The 22453-nt window shown below is 37.8% G+C and overlaps 1 protein-coding gene across 4 annotated transcripts in view; it reads right to left on the bottom strand.

Annotated features, from left to right (window-relative positions):
- The window catches only part of MSH3 (mutS homolog 3), a 181068-nt gene that overhangs the window by 4170 nt on the left and 154445 nt on the right, over window positions 1-22453 (bottom strand). For 3 of the 4 annotated variants that reach the window (XM_067731131.1, XM_067731132.1, XM_067731133.1), the window contains exons 21-22: window positions 10704-10890; window positions 5758-5887 (exon numbers count right to left, since the gene is read on the bottom strand). In XM_067731131.1, the coding sequence (XP_067587232.1) occupies window positions 5758-5887; window positions 10704-10890 (317 nt within the window). Of the gene's footprint in view, window positions 1-5755; window positions 5888-10703; window positions 10891-22453 lie in introns of those variants that run through there. The other variant, XM_067731134.1, reaches the window with a different exon arrangement.

The raw sequence follows: 22453 nt of genomic DNA, 5'->3' as shown, positions 1-22453 counted from the left end.
TTGCTTCTAATGAATAGAATATGACAAAAATTATGGCATGTCACTTTTGAGATTACATCATGAAAGACTGTGGCCTGTCTTGGGCACTCTCACTTTCTTTCTGGCTTGTCTGCTCTGAGGGAAGCCAGTGGTCATATTGTGGGCTGCCCTATGGAGGTCCCATGGAAAGAAACTGATGTCTCTGGCCAACAAGTCAGTGAGGGCCTGGAAGCCTACCAACAGCCACGTGAGTGAACTTGGAAGTGGCTATTCTGAGGTCTGCCAACAGCATGTGAGTGGGCTGGGAAGTGGATTGCCCCAGTCAAACCCTGAAGCGACTGCTGCCCTGGCCGATACCATGATGTAGCCTGTGAGAGACTGTGAGGCAGAGGTGTTCAGCTGAGCTGCCCCTGGATTCCTGCTCCACAGAAATTATGAGATAATAAATATTTGCTGTGCTAAGCTGCTATGTTTTGGGGGGTAATTTATTACGCAACAGTAGATAACTAATAAAAGGTATAAGGCCTGGCTCTCTCACCCGAAGTTGAGGTAACTCTGAAGGACCAACCCCCGTCAGAGCTCTCTGCAGCGTGGGCTGAAGCCTTATAACTGTAACCCAGCGTTGATCGTGAGAGCACTCCCCAATAAACTCCGGCATGTAAACCTCAGAATCTGCTTCCTGGGGAACAGTCTACCACACAGTACATATACATGAAGTTAAAACTTCTAAAGAATTGGGATGTGATGAAGTACAATAAGACAAAGACAAGACTGTGAAGGGATTCAGAACAAGCCTTCCCAAGATGTGCCACTCTGGCGTGCAGAGTGTCTGGGGCTGAAGACAGGGGAGGCCCCACAGGCTCAGGAAAGGCTTTTTAGCTCCCCCTTCAACGGCCTGAAAGAATTTAGATGGAGGTAGGGGGGGCCCTGGCTCAGAGACAGACTGTTACCACAGATAACGTTTATCTGAATGACCTATGTATAGGGCAAGACAAACATCTAATTACCAAATATCTGTTTTTCTTATTTCCCTGTGAATTACCGTCCTCCCCTTTGATGCCCAGTCTCCTATCCCATTCCTTAGCTCAGGATGGCAAAGAAGCCTCAACTGCCTGACTTGCCCTCATATTCTTATGAGGCCCCCGTAGACACATAATTAAATTTGGTTTTCTCCTGTTAATCTGTCTTATGTTAATTTGATTATTAGACCAGCCAAAGAACCAAGAAGGGTAGAGAACAAATTCTTCCCCAACAGCTGCATACAGTTTAATCTTTGATAAACCTAAAGCAGCTCGGGATTATGCAGCTTGTATTACAAAATTCAATATAATTGCACGGTATTGCAAAAATGTCCAAGATGAACCAGATTCACAATGACTTCTGAGACCCTAGTATACTTATTATAAGTTTATCAGGAGCTTTTCTCATATATTATTTCATTGGATAAATGTGTATGCTTTATTCTTTTATCCAGCTAAAAGCTAAAAAGCCAAAAGACTGAACACAACGGAGAAAAAGGATAATGGAATTTTCTTTAATCTCCTCTAAGAATTCAGCAACAGACAAATAATACCTTTCTAAGGGTGGGTGCTAGAGGTGGGAGGTGAAAAGAAGGCTGACACTCTCAGAAATACGTAGACTAAAACTCACATTACAAAGCACTAAGAATACCTTTTGCCTCCAAATAAAACTTAAGGAACACAAAGAACAGGTGACAAAGTGGGTGGGAAAAGACTAGGAAAGAAGCAGGTAGAAACCAGTACCTGCTAACCTGGATAGTTTTTTGTTACCTTTCAATGCTCACAAGACCCAAACTGAAGTGAACAGCAGTGGCGTATCAAAAAAGCCAATTCTTTTCATCTCAAAGACAAGTATTGCCTTTATCACTTCAACTGGGTTAGTCCTAACTGATTTCTCCACCTCCAGCCTCTCCTCTATAATCTAGCCTCCACACTGACCTTTCTAAAAAAGAGATTAATTCATCTGTCAGTCCATCTATCCATTCATTATCCACCTATCCATCTACCCATCCATCCACCCATCCATCCATCCATCCACCCATCCATCCATCCATCCATCCATCCTTTTCTGAAAGCCTACTAAATGCCACAAAACCCCCTCATTTAAACACTGCTTTGCTGACGGCTTTTTCCTTTTTTTTTGCTTTATATACATATAAGATGTAGTATATATAATATAGCTGGCTAAGAAATGTTTCTTAAATATAGTTAAATTATATAAAATATGATATTGCTCCCAAAAATCTCATTAACATAACTCAGTACAAACAACTGCTGAATTTGTCATCATATGCTGGTCTCTACTTTAGTACTAATTATGGTAGTTCTTACAGCATCAAGGTAAATAATGTAACCACTCTTCCATAATCACCTGAAGGAGCTATTTTTATAGTTACGTTCTACTTCAAGACTATCTTTCACCACTCTTCCATGGGAGAGAGAGGGAAGAAGAGGGAGAAAAGAGAGAGAAAGAGAGAGGGAGGCGTGTGTGCGTGTACAAAGGAAACATGGAGGTGGAGAGAGCCAGGTCGCAGAGCAGATGGTAAAATGACTCATTTCTTTACAGCTTCAAATAAAAGTTCTTAGTGAGGACCCTACTTGTAAGCTATGACCAATTTCTTAAACAGGTATTACTGAAAAGCTTATCTGACACTGCTTAGAGTCAGTGAAAGTAATCATTCAAGTTTCTGTTTGTTACAGGGAAACTTAGCAAAACTGTTTTAAAGCAAAACTCCTCTAGACAGGTATTAAAGAGATGTGTGCTGATCAAACAGTTTCTGAAGTCACTTTTAGGATAGATTCATAAAAATTTAGAGATGGATGAGGTTAGGAGATTTTTCCAACATCTTATGGACTGGAAGAGACTAAAACGCAGGCTTCTTACTGCTGGTCCATTGCTTTATCTACCACACCAAAGGAAATAGATAAGCATAGTATCTTGGAAGTCACCCAGAAGGTCACTGGGGCGTTTTACTGATGACCAATGGCCTCTAATCTAGACAGAAGAGGAATTAGGTCAGAGGTAAAGGATGAAGCACAGATACAGTCAGGGATAATATTGGAAGTAAGCAGGCAATGGAGGAATGCTTCAAGTTTCTGAGTGAAAATTATTTTCAACCTAAAATTCTAGCCCTAGCTAAATTATAAATCAAGTGTGAAGGTAGGGAGACATTTTCATTCATGCAAAATCTTAAAAACTTTACCTTCTTTAGTTGATATTATTAGTAGCCTATCCAAAATCTATTCCACCTCTAAGAAAACCCTGATTTATAAAGGAATTAACTCCCTGACCATTTATCTCAGGGAGCAGTGTCCTCATATCCAGCTCCAAATGTTGACCCCAATTAGTCTAGGCTGATCAAAGTTATCCCTTCCATTCTTACTTCTAGGAATTGGTTTAAGAATGATCATGTGATTCAATCCTGAAAATAAGATAGGACACTGAGGAGAAGCTAGTGGGTATCTAAGAAAAGTTCCCTTGCTCCTAAGAAAGAGTCACAGGAAAAGCTGGTCCCTCTTCTTCCTTCCGACATCGTCAATTCTGGATGCGATGCCCAAAAGAGCTGCAGCCATCTTGCTGCTAGTCTGATGATGAAACCAGCAGGGCAGGAAGACAAAGCCTGGAGAACTGCATAGAAGACGAGCTGAAGCCCACCCTTCCTGAGGTTCCTGTAATACGAGATTATATGTATCCTCATCGTCTGAGCTGGTGTGAGCCCAAGTGTTCTGTTACGTGCAATCCAATGCACAGAGGAGAGGTTAATAGACTTCCTAGGATGACAGCAACATCTGGGCAGCAGGCCTAGGAAACAACCAGTTCAGATGAGCAGGAGGACAAAGGGCTCCAGGAAGAATGACACCAGTGGGGAAAACTGGAACCAACAGGTTCAGTCATGTGGAAAACTGTCTAGAGAGGTGTTTTGCAAAGCTATTGGAGGATACAGGAATTTTCAACAATAGACTCAAATAAAACAATGAAAGAATGAAAACAATTATTACCTTCAAGAAAAATGTTGTACAAGAAAGAAAACATACTTGGCTCATGAGTAAGCAATACCTACTGGCAGTAATAGTGAAAACAATGAATGTGAATGAAACGGAAAAAATGTGAAACTATTATACCAGGAGGAAGGGGAAGGGAGGGCGGAAGACCCTCATTTAACAGAAGTCAGTAAATATTGTGTCAGGTTGATGAACCAAGAGATAGGAAAATAAGCACAGTATTTAGAACTATGGAAGAAATGGATGAAAGAGTCAAAAGCAGTTGCCTTGGGACTGGGATGGGGAGGGGCCGTGGAGTAATAAAAGGATGGAAGCAGGGGACCACTGCCTGTTAGCATGAGTCTTTAGCTTTATTTAGTTTTTAAAAATTATGTTCATGAATAAAAATCTAAATCAATAAAATAAAATGCCAAAACACTTAAGATGTAAGGGTCTGGGTTAGTAGTCAGTTCACATCAAACACTTACCACTGACCCTTCCCTGCTAGTGAACTCTGTTTTGTTTATCCCATTGGATTTTAGCTTATAAGCTCCTCCTGTCACTTTGGATGCAGATGAATAGATACAAAACTGCTTCCATGAGAGAATTTATGATGTGTTTTTCAAGACCGCATGGTGGTGAAAGGCCAGGACTGCCTAACATTACATTTATCTTAGGTCCAGTGCTTTGTTTTATTTGGGCCAGTTGCCTGATATCTTTTTCAGGTCCATCCTTACTTATTACTTTTCCAAAATAAAATTTGGACTCTGGAGTATCTTTGATAATGGATTTTCCATTGTAGCACACCAACTGCATAAGCCATCACTGGCCCACAGCTTAAAAATATTATTATTGGGCTTCCCTGGTGGCACAGTGGTTGAGAGTCCGCCTGCCGATGCAGGGGACACAGGTTCGTGCCCCGGTCCAGGAAGATCCCACATGCCGCAGAGCAGCTGGGCCTGTGAGCCATGGCCGCTGAGCCTGCGCGTCCGGAGCCTGTGCTCCGCAACGGGAGAGGCCACAACAGTGAGAGGCCCGTGTACCGCAAAAAAAAAAAAAAAAAAAAAAAAATTATTATTGAACAGGGGGAAAAAAAAAAGCTAAAATCTACTATATTACTTACAGCACTTGAATTTTTTTCTATTGGCTAATGATGTACTTTTTCACGAAATGTTTCATTTCTGTGACATGAGTAGTAAGCAGAAGGCTAGGAAAAATACTGTAGCTCCCATATACCATTTCTAGCAGAGCAGAAGAGAACCTGCAGGCAGAGGACATGGATTCTAGGCTCAGTTCAGCCCCCACCCAGGTGGCTGACATGGGGAACCCACTTTACCTGAGATTCACTTTCCTTGTCAAATTAAGATAACATGTATGGCCAGTATAGAGTATTGCTCTTAGTAAGTTATTAATGCTAAATGATATTTGGGGAAATGTACTGAGTATTTTTAAAGATAACTAATACACTTGACTGTTAGGGCATCTTTTCTGAGATGGATCTAAGAATAAAACCTAAATGACCCCCTCACCCCACTTTCTTCTTGTAGAAAAATGAGATAAGGAGGGCCAGAGAAGGATTCAGACATGGTGAGGATAAATGCAAATTCTATCTGACCCTAAGCTTAGAGAAAATGAATTTGGACAAATGTCAATTACAATCAACATTCACAGCTTTCATGATTAATAAGCAATAAGTTCATGCTCCTATGAACTTCAAGTTATAAATTATGAAAACCAACAGAATTCTAGTTGTACTTACTGCAAGAACAATTCATACCTGGGTCCTGTTTGCTTTCATCCTCGTTGACCAAGAATCCCATGTGATAATTCCCCACCTGTTGTGAGTAACTTTTTTCTAATTCACAGACTGGTGGATAATGGGTAACAAAGAGGGTTAAGGATTTCACCTAAAGCAGTGAGACACAATGAAAGTTATTTTATTTTTAAATTTTAATTTAAACTTTTCTCCAACTTTATTTTGAAAAATTTCAAACCTTCATAAAAGCTTCAAGACAAGTACAATGAACACTCATGTATTCTTTATCTAAACAACCATTTGTTAATATTTTGCCATATTTCCCCTTTCTTCCTCCCTCCCCCTCTACACACACACACACACACACACACACTTTTTTTCCTGAACCATTTGAGAATTGTAGACATCATGACACTTGGTCCCTAAATACTTAAGATTCTATCTTCTGAGAACAAAAATATTCTCCTATATAACCAGAATAAAATTATTACACTCAAGAAGCTTAACAATGATATAGCACTATTTACTAATATATAGTCCATGAATTTCCCTTACTGTCCCAATAATGTTCTTCAGAAATTTCTTTATATTAAAAAAAAAAATCAAGACTCATGTGGTACACTTAGTCATGCCTCTTTAGTTCCCATTAATCTAGAACAGTTCCCAGACTTCTCTTTTTTCACTTCTATGTCTTTAAAATTTTTGAAGTATCCAGGAGGGCTGTTTTGCATAATCTCCCTCAATTTGGATTTGCCTCATTCAATTCAGATTAAAACTTATTACCAGCAATATTACATATATAGGTAGGTGACATACCCTTTTCAGCATATCACATCAGGAGGTACATGATGTCAGTCTGATCTATTATTGGGAATGCTAAAGCTGATTATTTGGTTTAAGTGTGTGCCCAGAAGATTCCTTCACTGTACTGACACCTCTCTCCTTTGTAATTAATAAATAACTTGGGGGGTGATACTTTGAAACTGTGTGAATATCATTTTCTCCAACAATCTTGCATCCAAAGGTTTTACTATCTGTTGATCATCATTGCCTGAATCAGTTATTATTCTGGTAGTTAATAAATGCCGATTACTGGGCATATACCCTGAGAAAACCAAAATTCAAAGAGAGTCATGTACCAAAATGTTCATTTCAGCTCTATTTACAATAGCCCGTAGATGGAAACAACCTAAGTGCCCATCATCGGATGAATGGATAAAGAAGATGTGGCACATATATACAATGGAATATTACTCAGCCATAAAAAGAAACGAAATTGAGCTATTTGTAATGAGGTGGATAGACCTAGAGTCTGTCATACAGAGTGAAGTAAGTCAGAAAGAAAAAGACAAATACTGTATGCTAACACATATATATGGAATTTAAGAAGAGAAAAAAATGTCATGAAGAACCTAGGGGTAAGACAGGAATAAAGACACAGACCTACTGGAGAACGGACTTGAGGATATGGGGAGGGGGAAGGGTGAGCTGTGACAGGGCGAGAGAGAGTCATGGACATGTACACACTAACAAACGTAAGGTAGATAGCTAGTGGGAAGCAGCCGCATGGCACAGGGACATCGGCCCGGTGCTTTGTGACTGCCTGGAGGGTTGGGATAGGGAGGGTGGCAGGGAGGGAGACTCAAGAGGGAAGAGATATGGGAACATATGTATATGTATAACTGATTCACTTTGTTATAAAGCAGAAACTAACACACCATTGTAAAGCAATTATACCCCAATAAAGATGTTAAAAAACAAAACAAAACAAAGCTTTCTCTATTAGCTGGAATTTTGTAAAGTAGAGCTTTCCCTTCTTCCTCCCTACCCTCACCATTTTAAAATTTATTTTTGTGTTGTTAGTATCAATACAGACTTGTGGATTACTTAATTAGCAATGTTTTAAAGCACAGTTATATGTGTTCTAGAAATCCCTATCTTAAGGGAAGTTAACACCAAATCTTGGTCTAAACATTAGCAGCAGAGGGTAATCAAATTGAAGAACTCCAGTTTTGATTCATCTGCTATTCGCCTTATTAAAAGTCAGAACATATGTCTTTTCTCTAAAAACAATTACAAATAAACCTATTAAGGCAGAATTTCTTTGACAAGTTGCTCTTAAAATCTGCCCTGAAATATCTTAGGACCAGCTGTCTCCCCAGTGTCCCTTCCCTGAGCTGACGGGCATTTCTAGCTGGAAGACCTAAGGGTTTGGGTTACACCACTGTCCCCCTCAAGGCCATTTTCACCCTGCAGCAGCAACACGTAGCCTCCCTGACTCCTCCTTTTCCTCTCTTCCCCATCCCAGCAATCAAAAGACATCATGAAAAATAAAGATTTTCATCCATAAAAAAGTTAGGGACTCTTGTTCCTGAAGAAGCCTCTTCAATGACTTAACTCCAAAGTAAACTTTATCTAAAACTAACACTTTCTTCATCAACATTTAAAATATACAAAAACTGCTACAGAAGCAATGAAAACATAAGTGACAAATTCAATTCTGTCCTAATTTGTTCCTGAAGGTTCTTAAATGACTCTTTGAAATTGCGACAAACTGCTTTTGGCAGCCAGCCTCCAACATGGCCCCAGAGATCTTCGCTTCCCAATGCTCATGCTCTTGAGTGGCCTCTTCCACACTGATCAGGGCTGGCCCTGTGTACTCAACAACATGATGGCAAAATAAAATGCACTGCTGCTTCTACCTTGGCCTCTTGGAATGCCTCCTCTGGGGGAAGCCAGATGCCACTCTGTAAGGATACTCAAGCAGCCCATGGAGAGGCCCACAGCGAAAGAAACTGAGGGCCCTGGCCAATCGCCAGCACCAACTTGCCAGCCACGTGCGTGAGCCACGTTGGAAGAGGATCCTGTAGCCCTGGGTGATAACTTGACTGCAACCTCAGAAGAGGCCCTGGGCCAAAACCACCCAGCCAGGCTGCTCCCAAATTTCTCACCTCCAGATACTCTGAGAGACAATAAATGATTATTGTTATTTTAAGCCACCAAGTTTCAGGGTATTTTGTTATGCAGTCATAGTAACTGATACACTGCTATAGAGTAGATACAATTAAAGGAAACTCGAAGTTGACAGATTCAGCTCTGTCATAATTTGTTCCTGAAGGCTCAAAACAAAGGAATGTCTTAATTAATCTAGTTTTTATTAAATTAAAGATTCTTTAAATTCTGTAGTGCTTTACAATTTTCCGAAGTGTCACGCACATGATTTCATATATCCCCATAATAACCCTTTCTCCCCTTACCCCTAAAAAGCCCCTCCCTGCTTCCTTCTCCCCACTAGTTTGCTCTCTGTATATGTGAGTCTGCTTCTTTTTTGTTATATTCACTACTTTGTTGTATTTTTTGATTCCACATAAGTGATATCATACAGTATTTGTTTTTCTCTGTCTGACCTATTTCACTTAGCATAATGCCCATCCATGTTGCTGCAAATGGCAAAATTCCATTTTTTTTTACAGCTGAGTAGTATCCTTTTTTTTTTTAACATCTTTATTGGAGTATAATTTCTTTACAATGGTGTGTTAGTTTCTGCTTTATAACAAAGTGAATCAGCTATACATATACATATATTCCCATATCTCCTCCCTCTTGCATGAGTAGTATTCTTAAATGATGTTTAAAAAGTGTGTTTTGGAGGCAGATATAGAACTATACTGAACCTGTAGTTTCTACAATGATTAAAGAAAAGTTCCTGAGCTATATCTTTTTGAAAATACAGAATTTCTTTAAAAGTAAAAAGTATTTATTTTAAAACAGAAAATATGTCATCATTAACTATGTAATCTAACTAAACGTTTAAACAAAAAACTGAGGGCCACAAAACTTTAAAGAAAAGGGGATTTTATTTTTGCAAAGAAATACGAGCAAAAATGTGCTTTTATTGGCTATTTAAGGAAGAAAGAAAGAAATGAAAATGGAAGGAAGACACAGAGACAAAGAAAAGTTAAAAAGTAGAGAACAAAATAGAAAAAGAAAAACCAAAGAAGAGACAAGGTTCAGGCGCAGGTGCTAAGGTGAGAGAAAAAAAGGAGAGATCAAAATGAACAAAACCAGAGACAGTTAATAAAGGGGACAGTTTGATGGAGATGACGGAGGTGCAAAGTTTGACACAAACAAAAGTTCACATTCAGATGCTTAGAAACGAACTCTGGGACTTCCCTGGTGGCGCAGTGGTTAAGAATCCACCTGCCAATGCAGGGGACATGGGTTTGATCCCTGGTCGGGAAAATCCCACGTGCCGTGGAGCAACCAAGCCCGTGCACCTCAACTACTGATCCTGTGCTCCAGAGTCCGCAAGCCACAACTACTGAAGCCCGCGTGCCTAAAGCCTGTGCTCCGCAACAAGAGAAGCCACCGCAATGAGAAGCCCACGCACTGCAAGAGAGTAGCCCCCGCTCGCCACAACTAGAGAAAGCCCACGCACAGCAACAAAGACCCAATGCAGCCAAAAAAAAAAAGAAATGAACTCTAAAAAAAAAAAAAGACACATGCACTGAAGGTGTTACTAAGATAGAGACACCGAAAGATCAGATCAAAGGTCTTATAAGGAGACCTTCTAGGATATTGTTGAAAAAAGTATTTCACAGGGCAAAAATGGCACTATCTCTTATTTGGTTCTTTTCTCAAGGATTGGGTTGCAGGTGATGGGCCCTGCTCTTGATTTAGTTTGCCAAGGAGAGTAAGATACAGTTCTAGGTGGAAATATTGCCAAGGAGGCCTTTCTCCTACTGACCAGGTTTATTCTGCCTCAGCAAAAGAAAGCAAGACACATCAAAGAACTACAAACGTTACTTAGGGCCAATCTACCTGAGTTCCATATATAGCATTTGAATGATCAATTGCAGGAACAGGATCAACTGCAGGATAATATTGAATATTTTGAAACTGAGGTCAGGAAAACAATCTGTATAGTATGCACCATTCCTGTACAAAAAGGTATGCAAGATACTTACATCTCTAATAAAATGCTCAAGTGTAGCATAAGCAATGGCGATTCCATCATGGGTGCTTGTCCCTCTTCCCAATTCATCCAAGATAACCAAAGACTGTGATGTTGCTTTTCTTATTATTTCTGCTGTGTCAGCCAGTTCTTCCATAAATGTACTCTGTCCTTTACATATGTTATCTGCAGCCCCCATCCTACAAACAAGATGACAAAATCCTGATTTTCCTCTGAACTTCATTATTAGGAAGCCAGACATTATTTTCTGAGCAATAACTATAAAAGATCCCTACAGGGGTCTATGTACTTTGAGCCAATAACAGCTGAAATTGTATTAAAAGAAAATATGTTGGATATAAAGAGTGTCTAACATCAAATGGCACCTTATAGAAACATTCTGGGTAGAACCTGAGGTACTGGACAGAGCTCTTGAAAAGCAGGGAAACCTCTGACTCAGCCTCTTTCTGACCAATCATTTCAAATCAAGGTTTTAGTACTCACAGGGGAAAACAACGCTTCTCTGTATCACTGTGTGCAAAATCCTTGAGTACTAGGATGCTGTACAATCAAAGGCTTTTTCCAGTGTTTCCTGAAGAAGATTCCACACCGATATTACAAATTAAAGTACCATGTTGAAATAAAACTTTTCTTTTCTTTTTTTTACTAGAACTAGAATTATGGAGGTTTAAATAACCTCAGACACCTAATACAGGTTCCTAAAGTGGACTTCATGGAACAGTGTTCTTAGAGATGTCAAGAAACAGGTTCAAAAGTTGTAAGGGCTCTTTCCTGTAAGACTTCTTAGAGCCTTTAATATTCTACTACATATTGTGCATTTCTTACACCTGATCTAGTACACAGCATTTCTAACTCATTTAACCATGGACCCTTGAAACTTCTGGAGCACCTTCTGACAATAATGGTTTACAGAACACATTTGGGGGAATGTAAAAAAAAATCTGGGGGGAAAAATTAGGTATTTGCACTCCACGTCATGTAGTTTGCAGCAAAACCTAGAATTCAGACTCTGACCCACTAGCCAGCTTTGTGGACGCTGGTGACTATTTTCTCAGCAAAATACCTTCATCAATTTAGTTTTCCTACAACAGTTCACATGTGACCTACAGCAGCATAATATGTCTCTTATTTCTGGAAAAACTCATGGTAAAACCGAGCCTTAACTATCCTGTGGCTGGAGCCATGTACTGGGCAGGAACAATGGAGTATAATGCCCACCACCTCAACTTCCAAAGACTGGTGGCACCTTAGGAGAACTGCTCCACTAATCAGTGGCATTTAGAAACTGTAATTAACTACATCTATGATGGAGGTGATAGTGCTGTCGAGTCCGTCTCCTTTAAAATCGATAACTACAAAACATAATTTCTGAAATGTTGCTAACTCAGGAGCATTCTGGTTACTTTTTCAAAGTTTAAATCCTGTTATTTACCTCAATTTTCAATGTTTACTTTACTAATATGTTCCCTTCCACAAAGCAAGAATATTACACTTTCCTATCTCTGCAACCACTCTGAATTCTTCAGAACCATAATGTTTGATTCTCACTTAACAATGTTTGATTTTATTCCTGACAGGTTGTGAACTGACAAAAAGAACATATCTTTCGCTGATAATAAAATAGCTCTGATAAGGCAAATATCTGGGGGGGGGTATCTTTGATTCAAGAGTTAGAAAAACAAGCAAGCACTGGCTAAGATTTTAATGAAACAGTTTACGTATACTTAAGTGCTTTCTAGAAATACTACGGTAACAGAGTGGTCTCACTGGGAACTGCAGGAATTGTAGAATGCTTTGGGGAAAGACATTCTAAGGTGAGATTTCAAAACAGGAGGGAAGGCTGAATGATCAATCAATAAAAAAAGATGGTAGCTAATTGGTTCTTTCAGGAAAAAAAAAAAAAAACGACAACAAAAATGTGTCCCTACTTACACCATATTCCAAAATCAATGTATATGAATTTAAAAGTTGAATGTAAAAATAGAAACCATACACATACCAAGCAGTCTAGATGAAATTTAATCTCTAGACAGGTGGGTGGATGGCTTTATATACATGGCATCAAAACATGTGTGCAGCAAAACGCCACGGCACCAATGTGTCTTATGGTATTACAGGGTTTCTGTCCTTAAGGAGGTCAGGCCAGATTTCAGGGGATCTTGGGTGTATTTTTATTAAACAATGGTCCCAACTCTACTATTAGACCAGTAGTTTTCAAATACCTTTTACCTGTTAAATCCTTTGTTCACATGAAATTTTACAAAGAAACTCACTCTGCCAATGAGATCAAAGGAACACTGATTTGGTCAAGAACCCAGCACTGAGGCCTCGCTTCCCTTCTAGAGGGGCCGCTGTGGGATTCCTAACACCCTGTAGAACAGTTTGAAAGCCACTCCATTATAGGAGCCAAAACATTTTTTCACAATTCTATTTTTCCATAGCACCTGATGATAAAGTAGCAATGCTGCCCAGCAGACACTAAAGAAATGGTGGCGCCTTAACCAGTCACTGAGGCCACTGGGGAAGTATGTGTTTGTAACTGTGGGAACCGTTTATTGATAAAAATATTTTCTGGGGCTTCCCTGGTGGCGCAGTGGTTGAGAGTCCACCTGCCGATGCAGGGGACAAGGGTTCGTGCCCCGGTACGGGAAGATCCCACATGCCGCGGAGCGGCTGGACCCGTGAGCCATGGCCGCTGAGCCTGCGCGTCCGGAGCCTGTGCTCCGCAACGGGAGAGGCCACAGCAGTGAGAGGCCCGCATACTGCAAAAAAAAAAAAAAAAAAAAAAAATATATATATATATATATATATTTTTTTTTTTTTTTTTTCTGTTAACTTCTCTTAAGAAATTTCCTTTAAGGAATTCCTCTTCTTAAATTTATTTTTCCAATAAATTTCAGCAATATAAAGATTTTATATGATTCTGATGGACACAGAATTTTATCAATAAATCCATTTTCCTTTTGGTCTTGGTTACTAGGAAACAACTGGATAGCACCTTATAATGACAAATAGCAACACTGACTTTATCTTAGGTTTCTATCCTTACTTGTCCTTGATCTTTGAATACCATTTTACTTTCTTGTTGTCCTGCTCTATTGTATATATCCCAGTAAACTGTCTAAAATAAGTTTTGGAAATAAGGCAGGGTATAACACCATTAACAAAAGGTCTGTAATTTTCTACTAATCCAACAAGCATTTACAACACATCCTACTGGACAATGATTCTGAAATTTTTCAAATGTTAAAATATGTTAGAGATTTAAGGAATTCAGAACATATGTCATTATTATCATTCTGCCTGTATTTGTATTCAAATGCAGGGAAAAATGGAAAATGCATTCTTTAGGTTTCATCTCAGAGTAAGTTTGCTCTGACAGGTTACAGATACGTGATTAAGGAAAAAAAAATCACTCTGATATTTTTAGGAGTGGCGGCTGACTAATCTTTCTAATCCCCTACTCCCTCCTCGTCTAACCCTTATATAGGTCAACAAAGCTTAATAAAGCATTAATGGAGAAAAGAAATTACTACTTTTTTGAATCAGTTTCTAAAATCAAGAACACTTTCATGAAAATTTGAACAAGGGTTTGTTTTTATGAGGTCTTGATATTTTGAGATAACATTCTAGATGTTTCTAAATTATAGCAAATAGGGTGGGGCTCTGTCCCTTCAAACCACAATCTTTGGGCCTTATGAAAGGAAAATGCTAGCATGAGGGAGAAATTCTGAAATTAACAGGTGGAAAAAAGGATTCTTTATATCGAATGATAAGTAATTGGAGCTTAAATATGAAAACTGTTAACTAGAGGAAATGATTATTGTACTGCATCAGGATTTTTTTGGACATACTTTAAGTGCTTTTAAAATAATATATAAGTACATATATTTTACATATATATAACTAAAATTTACCATTTTTAAAAATTATTTATTTATTTAATTTTGGCTGTGTTGGGTCTTCGCTGCTGTGCTTTCTCTAGTTGTGGCGAGCTGGGGCTACTCTTCGTTGCGGTGCGCGGGCTTCTTCTCTTGTTGTGGAGCACAGGCTCGAGGCACGCGGGCTTCAGTAGTTATGGCACGCAGGCTCAGTAGTTGTGGCACACGTAAAATTTACCATTTTAACACTTTTCAGGTGTATAATTCAGTGGTATTAAGCACATTCACAATGTTGTGCAGTCATCACTACTATCCATTAGCAGAACTTTTTCATCATCTCAAAATAACCCATCAAAAAATAACTCCCTGTTCTTCTCTCCCCTCAGCCTCTGCCTCTATGAATCTGCCTCTTCTAGTTCCTCAGATAAGTGAAATCATACTCTATTTGTCCTCTAAGTGTTTTGTATAGGAGGGCTTTTATATTAGCTAATTTTGCCTTCTTTTTGGAATTGAAGATGTTCTACTCACTTCATTTCGCTAAAAACTTTGCAGAATTCTGTACAGTATGGGTGTTTTAGCTTGGGTTTTTTTTGCATATTATGTAATTTTTATAGAAGGAAATAATCTCCTGAATAGCAAAGTACTCTAACTTAAGAAGGATGGTGTAAGGAAGAATAAAAAAGTTAAAGTCTAAGAAGAGAAAAAAGGCTTCAAAAGAATACCAAATATTGAAAGATGTGTAGATACAGCATGGTATTTAAAAGGTATAAAAAAATGTGAAGTAGTAGATCTGTATCACATTTACACATAAACATTAACCCAGCAATGGAATGAAGTCACAAATAATTTATCACTACACATGTGCATTTTTTAAAAGCCTGGAAGGCCATACACCTAAAGGACGATTTCCAGGTAGTGGAATTACAGGTGATTTAAATTTTTTTCCTTTTTGAGCTTTTCTATAGTTTTAAATTTTGCACAATGAATAAGCTTTACAGTATCATTAGAAAAACAAATGTTATTTTAAAAATCACAGTACATTTAAAACACTTTATACTCTATTGATACATTTAAAACACTTTATACTCTACTGTACCATTGTGTTAAGACAAGGCAAAATGACTGCAATTAGCAAGATAAATAACCAGCTTTCTTCTACCAATATCAAAAACACCTCATTAGCAGCAATGAAATTATTATAATAGATAATGAAAAAGATTTCTTTATCTAGGGTAATTGTTTCTACTAACAGCTGCAATCAGATCACACTATGGTATTTAAAGTCAATTTATAACAGCTATTACAGTGAACTGCAAATATAACCAAGCAAAAAAACACTACAACAATCTTTCAGTGTCAATGGAAACATAGCTGAAAATCAAGGCAGCAATCCAGGAAAATGCCAAACTTGTATTGGCTCACATGAAACCATGTTCACTAGAACCACCTACAAAGCACATGCAGGCCACATAAGGACACAGGTGTTTTCCTATCAAAGGAAACCCACAGTGTGCTGACTGGGCAAATCATTCCCCAACACATCTACTTGTCTATTCAGTGGCATAGTCCCAAGAAAGTCAAAGGAAAATAGTTAACTATTTCTTAACTATTTTCTGTGAAACAACACAATAATTAAGGCCATCAAAGCAAGGATAAATCAGTCATGAGGGAAAAGACTAACCAGATTAATTAATAAGTTCAGTACAGGGAAACGCTACACAACCAGAGGAGGCATTCTTATAACTGAACTCACACTATGAGCTTGAGCAAATCACAGTCTCTCTTTCTGCTTTTCCTTCTGTAAAATGTCAAGTGTTGAAACTAAGTAATAGCTCCTAAACCTGGATATGTTTCTGAGTCACTTGCAGAGGTTCTTTTTTTAAAAATATTTTTTTCAGTTGAAGTATAGTTGATTTACAATGTCATATTAGTTTCAGGTGTACAGCACAGTGATTCAGTTATATATATGTAAATATATGTGTGTGTGTGTATATATTCTTTTTCAGATTCTTTTCACTTATAGGTTATTACAAAATATTGCATACAATTCCCTGTACTATACGGTAGGTACCTGTTGGTTATCTATTTTATAAACAGTAGTGTGTATATATTAATCCCAACCTCCTAATTTATCACCCCCCCTTTCCCCTTTGATAGCCATAAGTTTGCTTTCTATGTCTGTGGGGCTATTTCTGCTTTGTAAGTAAGTTCAATTGAACCTTTTTTTTTTTTTTTTGAAGATTCCACATATAAAGGATATCATATGATATTTTTCTTTCTCTGTCTGACTTACTTCACTTAGCATGATAATCTCTAGGTCCATCCATGTTGCTGCAAATGGCATTATATCATTCTTTTCTATGGCTGAGTAATATTCCATTGTGTATGTATACACATACACACACACACACACACACACACACACACACACCACATCCTCTTTATTCAGTCATCTGTCAAAGGACATTTAGGTTGCTTCCATGTCTTGGATACTGTAAACAGTGCTGCAATGAACACTGGGGTGCATGTATCTTTTTGAATTATAGTTTTCTCCAGATATATGCCCAGGAGTGGGACTGCTGGATGATATGGCAACCCTATTTTTAGTTTTTTAAAGAACATCCAAACTGTTCTCCATAGTAGCTGTACCAACTTACATTCCCACCAACAGTGTAGGAGGGTTTCTTTTTCTCCACACCCTTTCTAGCATTTATTATTTATAGACTTTTTGATGATGGCCCTTCTGACTGGAGTGAGATGATACCTCACTGTAGTTTTGATATCCATTTCTCTAATAATTAGCGATGTTGAGCATTTTTCCATGTGCCTGTTGGCCATCTGGATGTCTTCCTTGGAGAAATGTCTACAGATTCAATGCAATCCCTATCAAATTACCAAGGGCATTTTCCACAAAACTAGAACAAAAATTTAAAAATTTGTATGGAAACACAAAAGACCCTGAATAGCCAAAACAATCTTGAGAAAGAAAAATGCAGCTGAAAGAATCAGGCTCCCTGACCTCAGACTATACTGCAAAGCTATAGTAATCAAAACAGTATGGTACTGGCACAAAAACAGACATACAAATCAGTGGAACAGGATAGAAAGCCCAGAAGTAAACCCATGTACCTATGGTCAATTAATCTACAACAAAGGAGGTAAGAATATACAATGGAGAAAAGACAGTCTCTTCAATAAGTGGTGCTCCAAAAACTAACTGTCCATTCTCTAACACCATACACAAAAACAAACTCAAAATGGATTAAAGACCTAAATGTAGGACCAGATACTATAAAACTCCTAGAGGAAAATATAGGCAAAAAGCTCTTTGATGTATATTATAGCAATATTTTTTTGTATCTGTCTCCTAGAGTAATTTTTTTGTATCTGTCTCCTAGAGTAATAAAAACAAAAATAAACAAATGAGACCTAATTAAACTTAAAAGATTTTGCACACCAAAGGAAACTGTAAACAAAATGAAAAGACAACCTACAGAATGGGAGAAAATATTTGCAAATGATGCAACTGACAAGGGATTAATTTCCAAAATATAAAAACAGCAAACAGCCCAATCAAAAATGGGAAGACCTAAGCACGAGTTCTTAATTACGAGGTCCAGGAGTCTCCTTCATCATACCGATAACAACTGTATCTCCAGGGAATCTACATTCCAGGGACATGCCTGGAATCTGCACTTAAAACTAAACGAAACCAAACCCTCAGGTGACTTTGAAGCATTAAATTCATACGACCACTTCCCATCAAAAAGATGAAGTGAGATATCTCCTGTTTGGCAGACACAGCTACAGGAGCTAAATAAACCAGAGAGGCACTCACAAGGCAACATTTCTGTTGCCAATAAAATTCTCAACAGCCCACTCATTTCGTAAAATATAATGTGGTTTTTAGTGCTGGTATTTACCACCAACTAGAAGACATGTACTCAGTCAAGATATTTTCCTTCTGTCCAAGAAGTATACATATATTTTAACAGAGTAAAAATACTCCACAGTAGGTACTCAATCAATATGTGCTGAATTAAACTAAATTCAGCAAACAAACCAGTTATCATCCACACAGCCAAAAGCAAACATTTAAGATAATTTAATTTAAGCATTTGAAGACCTATTACCTTCCAATTCTCTCTCAAAGTAAACACAATGGTGCGATTCTGAGTACAAAGCATTCCTGAAGCTGGGGACCATAAGAAAGAGTTTACGTGGGGAGGGTGGCATGAAAATTATTAACCAGAGGCCACTTAATGTAAATACCCCTTTCTACCAACATTTAATTGACATAAATAGAAATAAATTATGCTGAGAGAAGCCAATTGTTTTGTTGTTTTTTTTCAACCAGACTTAATAATTCATCGCTTTTCTAAAACTTAAATACTGAGTCCAAAAAGTTGAATGAGGTTTAAGTTTGCACTTATCAGGATAATAAGAAACAGATCTTAATTGAGTGATGCACTCAAAGATGTTAATAATCCTTGGAAATATGTGTCTAGAAATATAATATTTCACCAATGAGTACATATATCACCAATTAGGGCCAAATGTATATGTTTGCCAAAATTCTACTTTTAAAAAATCCTTCTTATTCAGAGAAAGGTTCATGAGGTTACAACATCCAGGAAAAGACTCCCAAAGCCTCCTGTTTATAGCTTTTCATGCATTTATTTATTCTTCTTACGGCACAGCACACACCACATAGTAGGCACTCAATGAATATTTATGGAAAACATGAATTTAAACCTAGTGTTGTAAATGTCCAATTAATAATGCAAAAATAACCAATTTAAAGATAAAGTTTGGGAATTCCTTGGCAGTCCAGTGGTTAGGACTCCATGCTTCCACTGCACGGGGCACGAATTCGATCCCTGGCTGGGGAACTAAGATCCCGCATGCCACGCGGCATGAACAAAAAAAAAAAGACCAAGTTTGGAGCCAAATTTTATGCACACATCTGTTAGATTTTAATATTTTTTCCATTGAGCGCAAAAAAGGATCTGAAGTGATTTAGAATAACAAAATATTTATAACAGAAGAGTTACAATGAATATGAAAGTAAGATTACAAGCCATATAGTAGATGCTCAAATTTGAGACAGCAAGTTTAGCATGAGCTTTTAAAATGCTAATTTTAGGGTCTCACGCTGAAGATTCCAATATAATAGGTCTGTGACAGGCCTTAGAAAGCAGCATTTTTAACAAGCATCTCTGATTCTGATGCAGCTGTTCTAAGAATCATGCTAGAGAAATACTCATGGAGAAATACTCCCATATAAGAAGAGATGGGGAAAATTAAACCAAATTTGTTTCTACACTTGCGCCTCAAATTTAGCTCTTAACCTCTTGGCAGTCAAGACAAAAAGGAATTAAAGGGGGAGCAGCCATTGGCTGAAAACATGAGGCCTGGCAGTTTGTCAGGGAAGGCCAATAAAGTGCTTCAAATCTCTTTATAAACAGGCACAGCACGCACATGGAGAGAAAAAAATTCCTTAGCATTAATAAAATGTCATTTATCAGATGGTACTTCATGTAAAACATATTAATAGAAATGAAAATGCCCTTATGACCAATTTTTGAGACTATATAGAAACATATCAAATGGGTATTTCTTGTTCTAATTAATTTAAATCATAGGGACAAACTTTTACACACTGCTGGTGGGATTCTAAACTGGTCCATGTTCCTTGAAGAACAAGAAAGATGCACATTCCTTACACTCTACAGTCCCACTCCTAGGTAAAGCCCAGAATCAGAAAACTCACACGTGTACTAGATGTGTGTAAGACAGGTATCAGCACTGTTGATATTTGCAACAAATTTGAATCATATTAGATATTAATCAAGAAAAATGGATAAACTATGGTACATGCATACAATGGACTATCATAATTAGAGAAAAATGAGTGAACTAGAATTATATGCATCCATATGGATGAAGTTCATAAATATAACATTGAGGGGGAAAAAGCCACTTGCAGAAGAATGATGCTTAAAAGCATACCAAACATAAAGTTTAAAAGCATACCAAATAATTCCATATATTATTTCAAAACATATCTATGTAGTAAAAATATAGAGAAACTCATGAGATAAAAACCAGAGTCAAAAAGGGTTACTCTGGATGGGGTGGAGGGGAACAGGACCAGGGAGGGTTATGGGTTCAGTTGGATTTGCAATGCTTTATTTCTTTAGTAGGTTGGAAGCTACAAGGGGACTGTAATATGTCTGAATAATTTCATAATAAATGAAAAATATGAGGTTATAATATTAAACCATATCCTAGTAAAAATTTAAAATCCTAGGGATATAACTGAATGTGGTCCATATAGACTCCTTTCCAATGGTAATAGGAAGAGAAGGCGAGGACAGGGGGAATGGACAAGGAACAGGGTTCTTCTACTAGAGCAGTGCATCCCAGATGGAGGTCTCAGAGGTTAAAGAGTTCAGGGAACCTCTGCATAGCAGACACACCACAGACAATAAAAGTGTGAGACTAATCTGTAAGAACTGACAGGGGAATTCAGTTTCCCCCAGGTTAGGAAATAAAAGCAAGCTACATGATAATAATGCTTAGTATAAGACCACGTAAGAGAGAAGACTTATGTACACCTCTAACCTTGTGGAAAGTTAAATGAAAAACCATAAATAGATGCTGACCTGTAGAGAAGGAAACATTTCACTTAATACCCTACTACACCGTAAACAGTTTTCATAATAAGCTTCTCTTACTTTTAGAATTAAATAACTGAGCTCTCCAGCAAGGGCTTGGGGAAATGCTTCTCAGCCTTGCCCACATTTCAAAACCACCTGGACACATGTAAAATTCAAATTCCCAAACCCTGCCCCAGGCCAACTTAGAACCTCTGAGGGCAGGGTCCAGGTTTCAATATACTTTAAAAGCTCCATTAAAAAAAAATCCAATGTACATTAAGGGTTAAAAAAATCAAAGATGTTAAATGTGCAAAGGGCAATGTTTCTGTTATGAAAATTAAAAACACCAGTCTTGCATACTGATCTGACAGAAAGCCATCAATTCCTAAAGGAGGAAGAACTAGGGCTACTTACAGGCTGGGTTACAACTTCGGAAAAATAAAGTCTGATATGCTCTTGGGAAGGTTTAAAGCTTAGAACCCCAAATTCCATGCTACTGAGTAGGGAAGAGAAGTCTGTCCAGGAAAAAAGTATTCCCAGACAATGACCATATATGCATTTCATTAGACGCCTATGAAACATCTCATTTTGACTGATATAACCCTTAACATTTTTTGGGCAGGGGAGTACTTTTGTTACCTGTTTATTTCAGAATTTTGAAAATGTTCATAAGCCAAACTAAAGAAAAGTCACCATAATCCTATATCTTTTACAATATTTTGGAATGCAGCCTTCTATATAGATGGTTTTCTCTGCATATATTTACATATACAATTTGTCATACAAAAGTGGAATCACACTGAATGCCAAGTTTCATAACCAGCTCTTTTTCATGTGTTGTAATAAGAATATTCTTTCATGTGATACTACTTCTGGATTGGCCCATCAGGACCAGGTAACTATAAAATGTATCCCCAAGTAGATGAATAAACTAATGTGTTTGCAGGAGTTAACTCAGAATGAATGCTACTATACTGAAACAATGAATTTGGTGTTGGCAAGGTTTAAAGTGCGGAATATTTGGTTAACTTCTTTCAAGGATGACAGCTAAGACCAGCAATTCGTAGTGATTTCACACCCTTCAAAAATTATTCTCAAAACCTGGTATTATCAAACTTTTTGTTTTATAGATGTGAGACCTGAGGCTAAGTTTAGAAAAGGAGTACTATACTAACATATATATGAAGACAGACTTTTAA

The sequence above is a fragment of the Pseudorca crassidens genome, chromosome 3 (assembly GCF_039906515.1).
Source record: "Pseudorca crassidens isolate mPseCra1 chromosome 3, mPseCra1.hap1, whole genome shotgun sequence".
NCBI lineage: Eukaryota > Metazoa > Chordata > Mammalia > Artiodactyla > Delphinidae > Pseudorca > Pseudorca crassidens.
The sequence above is the reverse complement of the archived record's forward strand: the minus strand, read 5'-3'. Positions and strand labels throughout refer to the sequence as shown.